At 42.3% G+C, this 7,985-nt stretch overlaps 1 protein-coding gene across 1 annotated transcript; it reads right to left on the reverse strand.

The window, feature by feature from the left end:
• Nucleotides 1–4,444: 4,444 nt before the first annotated feature.
• Nucleotides 4,445–7,719, reverse strand: LOC147446192 (uncharacterized). The gene is made up of 2 exons (XM_086526189.1): nucleotides 6,706–7,719; nucleotides 4,445–6,623 (listed from the first exon to the last, which is right to left on the reverse strand). Exons 1-2 carry the CDS (start codon nucleotides 7,074–7,076, stop codon nucleotides 6,437–6,439), a joined length of 558 nt encoding a protein of 185 aa, XP_086382315.1. The 5' UTR covers nucleotides 7,077–7,719; the 3' UTR covers nucleotides 4,445–6,436.
• Between the last annotated feature and the right edge of the window lie 266 nt (nucleotides 7,720–7,985).

Raw genomic sequence — 7,985 nt, forward strand, 5'->3', positions numbered from 1 at the left:
ATCCCACCAAGGGACCAAAAGGAGAGATGGTTGCATCTTAATATGGGTCCAAAAGGAGATAGTCTGCCAAAGAGCAATGTGCACCTAATGGAGCTCAAAAGACCTTAGGGTTAGCTTCATTAAAGCTTCCAAAGGTTAGTGCTAAAAGTCCTTAGGCCTAGAACCATAAGGTACTTTAGACCTTAGGCAAGCCAGGGCTGTGCTTAAGGTGTTTGCTGACTAAGGTGCTTGAGGTGATCACCGACTAAGGTGCTTGAGGAGCTTATTGACTAAGGTGCTTGAGCAAGTCAAATGACCCCTAGAAAGGAGGGGGAGACCCTTATCTCTAGAGAGATGAGAGAGAACACACACTCATCAAGAGTCAACCAAGGCCACAAGAGGCAGATAGGACACATGTCAGGCCCCTAGCTAGGTTGCCCTCATAGTGCACCTAAATCCTATTGGATGGCCTAAAGGGAGGTCCAATGAGAATTTTGATTAATTAATTAACCCTCTCCCAAAGGGGGAAAGGAGGACACTTGTCACAATGTTACCCACGTTGCTTGATATGAAGCAGATTGCCCATTGGCTCCTAAGCTTGACCAATGACCTCCAAGCATGCCCAAAAGAGGGGGGACGACCTCTCACTCTCTCTCTACCTCCTTGGGAAGCCCATGAGCTCTCATTCTCATGCTTTGCTCTTGTGTAATCCCACAAGCCCTCCTTCTCATGCATTGTATGAAGCAAGGAGTAAGTCTCCATCCCAAGGGAGAGCAAGGGAGGAGCCTACACCAACACCTCTTGGCTATGGAATGCAAATCCAACCAAAAGCCATTCTCAAAGCAATGCTATCATCTTCTTCATCTCCAGTACTATGCTAGGCTATGCTCTAAGAGTAATACTATGTGAGGAGAATAGTTCTTTCTTGTAAAGATACCTCTACTTTCTATTCATCTCCCTCACTCCTTGCCAGCTCTCTCCACCTTTCATGGTGTTTGAGGCCTTGGGATTGAGGCCGGGGACAAGTTAATGTTATTTCTCAAGTTCTTGTTGTTTACAAGCATGTTAGTGGAGGTGCATGAAGCTTTTCATCTTCATGGCACACAAAGTTTAAGGAACACAAAAGATAATGTTGTTTACAAGTTCTTGATTGTTATCAAGTAGTTTAATTGATGTTTAAAGCAAAAGCTTGGTGCACGAAGCTTTCCATTTCCATGCACCAAAGAGGTCTTAACACTAGGTTGGTAATGGGACACTTTTATGTCCTGTTAAGTGACCATTTTCCTTGAATTATGTCAAGAGTTTCAAAATGAATTGTGAGGTGCTATCTGTCTAGAAAGTTGTCTCATGAGCTGAAAAAAACTTGACATTTTTTTGGAATATCAATTCCATCTTTAACCTTGTCCTTGCACAACATTTCACAACCTAAACTGTGTGAAAAAACCGGTCTTGTTTTTGGCTTTTTTCAACTTTTTGCAACTATACCACTCTAGAATTCATGTTTGTGAGGTCTATAATGCTAGAGAACTATCTTCAGTAGTCCTCAACATGTCCTAATGCTTCTAGGGAGAAATAAATGTTAAAGTTGTAAGTTATGACCAAATTACAAAAATTGTCAAATCCTGTTTTTTAGCCAATTTTAGCTCTTCTATGATTTTTTTGGTGGCTTTCATGATATCCAAATGCAGTTTTGATTTTCTATGTCGCATATTGTAACATAAAGCTAATATTCCTTGAGTTTTGGGGCACCTAATACCCTATTTTGCATAGTAGACAAGGATGGTTGATTTTTTCAATTATAGAAGAAAACGAAACATTCTAGTATATCAAGTATAGCTTTTTCAATATTGTTAGTTTGTTGTGACAACTACATGAATTTTGTAGGTAGTAACCATATCTAGTCATAAGGATCAAATTTTGCTAGATATTGAATAGTTTCTATGGGATTCTACAACTCATAATGTTGAACCCAGTTTTTTCATGTTTGCTGTATTTAGCACTTCATCTTTGTCCCCAAGATTCCCCTTGGTAAGATATGTATTATTCTTTTGACATGCTCCATGGCTCCTTATGAACCTAAAGGACAATAGGAAACTAAGAAAACATGCATATATTATTTGTATTGAGCGTGGCTATAGAAACTTTGATGGTAGGTTTGCAGAATGGTAAAAATTCAACTTTTTTGTACCTATTTCTTTTGGAAAAACAAAAAATAGTGAGTGAGAAGCAATCATATGTTCTGATCACCAACCCATTGAAGTTAACTAGGGAATTTATCTCAAGTCCTAAAAAAATCCCTAATCTTATTTTTATGCAACAAAACGTAAGAAATGACTGTTTTGATGAAAATGTACTGGTCCATCAACTTTGTAGGCTTGGTGTGACCAAAAGATGAGAAATTTTACAAGTTTCTTACTTTTTCCATGTGTAGTAGGCCTTGAACTATAACCTCATGAAAGGATTTTACAAAATGAGTGGATCTACTATGGTTTTGGAGGTTTTTTTCAAAACCCTGAAAGGACACTTTTATGTCCTGTTAGGTTACCAACCTAGTGTTAAGGGAACACAAAGATTGTATTGTACCAAGTCTCTCTTTATGAAAGAACTTATAATACAAATACGTTTTGGTGGGTAGACAGGCTCCAAGCAAATAAGCAAATACAGTCCTCAACCATTGTCAATTCTTCTATTTCTCTCTCTTTTACAAGTTATTGCTCTTTCCATGTTAATTAGGAATGTGTAAATTGTTGCTATCTCCAACCAAGCACTCTCTCCATTTTCATGGGGGAATTTTTTTGGTGAGCATCTCGTAACGAGCACTTTTTGACTTACGACGGCAAGCAGATTCCAAAAAAACCCAGTTAAGACATATCTCTATATCCCCCTCTCTTAATCTCCCCCCTCTCTCCAGGCACTCTCTCTTTATTAGTCTCCCTCACACACACGATCATATAAAACCTTAACATAAAGAGAACATCTCATTCATATAAAGAGAGAAAAGAAACATACAAGACACGTAAGAACACAAACGCTTAGCATCGTCCATCATTACAAAAGACTCCAACAAAGAGTTAAGGATCATTTTTGCGTGCAAGCTCACGAGTGACTACTGAAGTCAACCGCTCTTTAATTTGTGTCTCCTCCTCCTCTGTGATAATACCTATGACTCTCCAACACTGTACATTGAAGTGCCCTTTTTTGTTGAGTATATTCAAAGAGAGGACGTTGGCCTCCTTGGCGGATGATGTATATGCCATACATCCGAACAGTTGTGGATTTTGCCTCCACGAACCACTCAGCGCTGTAGACTGTCAGCCCTTCCGTCATCGCTTCTAATGCTCCTAGTGTAGCACTAATTGTGTTGTGGAGGTCATCGTAGGCGTTGGACGCCATAATGCTAGCAACGGTAGTTGGGACTTGATATAGAAGGGAGTTTAGAGAATGAGCAAGTGAAACTATAGCCTATGGTTCCAAAAGTGGAAAACACGCATTACATGGGTATGTAATGAAGTCTACATACTTTGTGGTGCTGGAAATGCAAATCACGCATTATAGAGGTATATATAGAGAAAACAAGAGGTGCTGGCATGCACCTTTGATTTTCCTCAAGACCCTTTATGTCACATCAATGTACAATAGTTTGGAATTGTCATGCAACGTTTATTTTTCCATGCAACTCTATCTACCTTACTCAGTTACATATAAATAATTGGTAACCACTACCATCCCATCATATTAAAAAAATAGCGTGATACTTACCATTCATATCTCTACCTCTAACTCAGTCTCTCCCTCTCTCGCGAGTGTTAGGATTTGAAGGGCAACCTATTCTTTCAAAAGATGGGTTGTAAAAAAATGCACCCTTCCCTATAGAAGCGTCTATTTTCAGTTTGCCCTTCCAATGAGAAAATTTCGTATAATTTACAAGACAAGATACTATATTCTGTCAATGAGTATAACCAATATACATATAGATATTGTAAATGAACATTAATATATATATATATATATAATTAGCCCTTCCATTGACATGTATTCTATTTTTTCACCCTTCTCTATAGAAGGATAAGTTTTGAACAAGCCTTTCCAATGACAGACTCAAAAAAACTTTGGCCTTCATACGACCGGCAAAATGCCTTAAGAAGGACAGATGGGCGTCAAATCCTATCACTGTCTCTCGCTCTCTCTCTCTCTCTCTTACTCACACACACACACACACTCTCTCTCTCTCTCTCTCTCTCTCTCTCTCTTACTCACTCACACACACACACACACACACACACACTCTCTCTCTCTCTCTCTCTCTCTCTCACTCTTAGAACCCAATAAGCGTGAAGAGAGTCAGAGAGAGAGAGAGAGAGAGAGATGAATATTAACATCACTGAGAAACCACCAACGTCCGCACCAATTATAAATATGGCATTGGATTTAAATTATCATTGCATCGAGATGCATTTTTGGGAACTGAAAAGTGGGTTACCTAAGCTAAATGTTTAGGTCAGGATAGGTCCACTCTCTGCTTAGAACGTTGAAGACTTCTGTGTCGCTCATCGTGGGCTGGTGAATGAACATATTCTCATTCTGGCTCAATCCCAACACACACAGAAAAACAAAGTACATGTGTTTGCAAGCCAAGTTTGGTTTTTTTTTAAGTCACTCTATCTGTGAAGTCTGGACAGGAACACTTTGGTTCCTTGCACACATGAACATTGTATTCCTTTGTACGTCCATCTTCGGTGCGAGTGTTTATTGTCAAGACCTCTCCCGGCCCCCATGGATTTGACTTCTCTGACACGATCTTAGCATTGAGCGTCAGTGCTAGATTGATCTTTCGGGCTGCATCAACCGAAATAGAAGTCCTGTACTGCGTCTAGACACCATCTCGCATTGCCGAATGACTGCTACGGTGCTACCACTCCCCCCTGCAGTGTTAGAAAAAAACCGGGGTCTAGTGTACTTTAACCGGCTGGAATTATAAAATCCCGGTTAGATTTTGAGCTTGCCTTTAAGAAAACCGGCAAATTTACACAAGTTTTAGTGTAATTACAGACAAAAGCTTCAAATTTTGACCTGAAAATCGGGAGAATTTCAAGTTTTCCCTTATTTTGATCGGTTAGGAAAAATGTTTTTTTCTAGCCCTGCCCCCCTGCATCAGAAACCCCTCCCCCTGGCGTGGAACTTGCAGCAGGGGGTGTCGTTGTGCCCATCATTGGGTGTCGGCCCATGCCACTTCCACTGTTCATTTCTACCTAGTAGCCACCATGGAACAAAGCCTCCACCTCCTCGGGCGTTCGACACGTTCCGACTTGAACGGGCCATATCTGTGGTGGTGCTAGGGGCCTAGTGTCAATATTGGGCTCCACAATGTGACAATGTAACACATAGTCAGGACAAAACCAAAACCATTGTTCAGTAATCCCTTGTGGTGCTTGCGGTAACCCTTGTATGACAGTGCAGGTACACCCAAGCTAGAGCCTGTGATACATTGACCACATTGCTTGCCTCCCTTGGCTGTCCCACTCCACGTAAGTCGGCTTGCAATAGGTGTCCGATGTATAGCCCACATAGCCTCGTTTACTCGACACTCCAGGACGACGGGAGTAATGCGTTCCCGAGCCTGCTGGGTGGTGGAAGTGTCAACTCCTTCTCTCGGATCATCATTTGAAAAACTTATCCTCCTTGGACGTCCTGCTTGCTTCCTATCTTTGCTTGAACTGTTGTACTCATGATGATGCCTGGCCTCATCTTCAATGTCGATCACCTCGGAAGGTGGTCTTTTTCTTCTCGAAGTCTCTTTGTCTCCCGCTAATGTAAAGACACTAGTGAAACACTCTGTTCCTGCTGTTGCCTCATTCGCTGTTCTTATTGCCTGTGTAGGACGGTTGCCAACCCGCTCTTTCAATTTTTGCAAACTGGGGCCCTTCCCAATGTGCCATCCCTGCACATATGAAATAGCTTTTGTGCTTTGCAGGAGGGCGTTTGCCAGATCTGTGGTGCATGCATCATATAATGAGATCTTTGTTCAAAAACCTTCTCCGGCCAGCCAGCTTCCATGCTTGCTTTCTGCGAGATTTGTGTGTGGAGTGTTTGCCTCTTCCCCGTTATTTTCCACAGAAGTCATCATGCTGCCCCAGTGAGCAATTCGCACATCCCACCAGCTAAACCAGGAGTCATCATGCTACCCCAGTGAGCAATTCGCACATCCCACCAGCTAAACCAGGAGTCCAAACATGGGATATTTCTATCCATGCAATGCCCACTGAACCATCATGGACGAATGAGCCTTCCCCTCAACTGCAGCAGCCTCTTTCGATGGTGCAAGAATCCACTTCTCACACATCACCTTGTGTGCGTCTTGAGAAAGCTGATCAATATATTTCGTAGTGTGCTGATTAAGACTCTGTTTCCAATGGAAAAGGCAAGAACGCTCACGTCCATGCATCACATTTGACTTTCCTCAATTGTAAACTTCACGCATTGCATTCCAATTTGCTTGGGCTTCGTCTGCCATGAAACCATAGAAATTTGCAAATTTGAAACCTTGGCTACTCATTACGTCGTTCAAGCTTTGCCAGAAAAGGGACTGTGCCACCATATCCTCTTCTTTCATCTTGCATGTGGTGATAGTTCGTAAATCTTGCATACTAACACATAAAAGAAGCAATTCAATAAATATCTAACACGCTACTTCATTTACAATCACGTACTTGGGTAAACTTTCCTTACCTTGGATCATACACGTGCGTCGCCATGGTCACCCAGTCCGCTACACGCTTCGTATGGTCGAACTGCACCCAAGCCAGGCGTAGATCACCGCTGCGGTTGCGGCACATCCTGTTGACCAAATCCACTCCTGAAGATGGACCCACCGTGGACATCTTGAACACAAAACACTTTTCATCCTCCTTGCCTTGACCCGGAAATCGGCTTCCATGGAAAAAGTTGTAGGTGCAATTGCGCTTTAGCCTCAGAATAGTGTCGATCCCAAAGGTATCTTTTGTGGGGGTGTTGCCGCATACAACGACGGAATGTCTAAACCTGAAAGCAAACAGAAAGCATTCTAGGTCACTTAGGGTGATCGCAACACTCCTTGGCATCCACTCAACACTTACCAGGCATCTTCCACTAGGGGTCCCATTTCTTCAGCCAGCACAAATAGTTCATGTTCATTAATAGCCTCCCTAGATCCATTGGCCCGCATAAGATAAGCAGTAACAATCTCTTTTGCAAGACATATCTGAACCTTCTTGGCCCCAGCATGATTGTCAACAGCAAGCACTCTCCTCACCATGTCTCTTGTTTTTTTGGATAAGGACTTAGAAGCACCTGTTCCTACTTCGTGCGCATGCGTACCATGGTGCACTAGAAGCCTCATCCGAGTTTTGTCTACTGGCATGACATAGTAGACAAAATAGTTGCAAGTTCCTATACACAAGGCCGATGATCTACAAAAGTGACAGAGCATTTTTCCTATGGAAGTATTGCATGTTTCACCACGCAACATAGACCCATGAAGAGAAACGTTTGCCTTCCCGTAGTTGACCAACCTTGGATAGTCCTCAGTGACACACTTGAGAGAACCAACGCACTAGCTTTGTCGTACCACCCCCCACATTAGAGGTTTGCGGTTTAGTCCAGTTATGAAGGTCAAACCTGTGCTCCATTGCATCCATTTGTGGTACTCTTCCCATCGTAGCAGGGAATTCAAGCACAATGTTTCCATCATAAGCCTTGGGAATTTCTGTCACAAGACTCACCTGATCCACCTTTCCAAGCAACTTTGATAATGTAGTCTTTTTGCTGCTACTCTAGACAAGCTCAATGGCACTTCGCTCGAACCCCTCGCTCACTTTGTTTGGTGTTACAAAGCTCGATTTGGCACCCATCCGGAGTTGTTAGATCCACACAATTAAGTTGGATGCAATTACCTGCTGTTGGTGAAGCGTATGAGGTAGCACTTGTACCTAGTTGTGATGCAGAATTATCAATGGGTACATCTACCCTGA

This window comes from Adiantum capillus-veneris, chromosome 12, assembly GCF_014529385.1.
Source record: "Adiantum capillus-veneris isolate H3 chromosome 12, ASM1452938v2, whole genome shotgun sequence".
In the NCBI taxonomy this organism is placed as follows: domain Eukaryota; kingdom Viridiplantae; phylum Streptophyta; class Polypodiopsida; order Polypodiales; family Pteridaceae; genus Adiantum; species Adiantum capillus-veneris.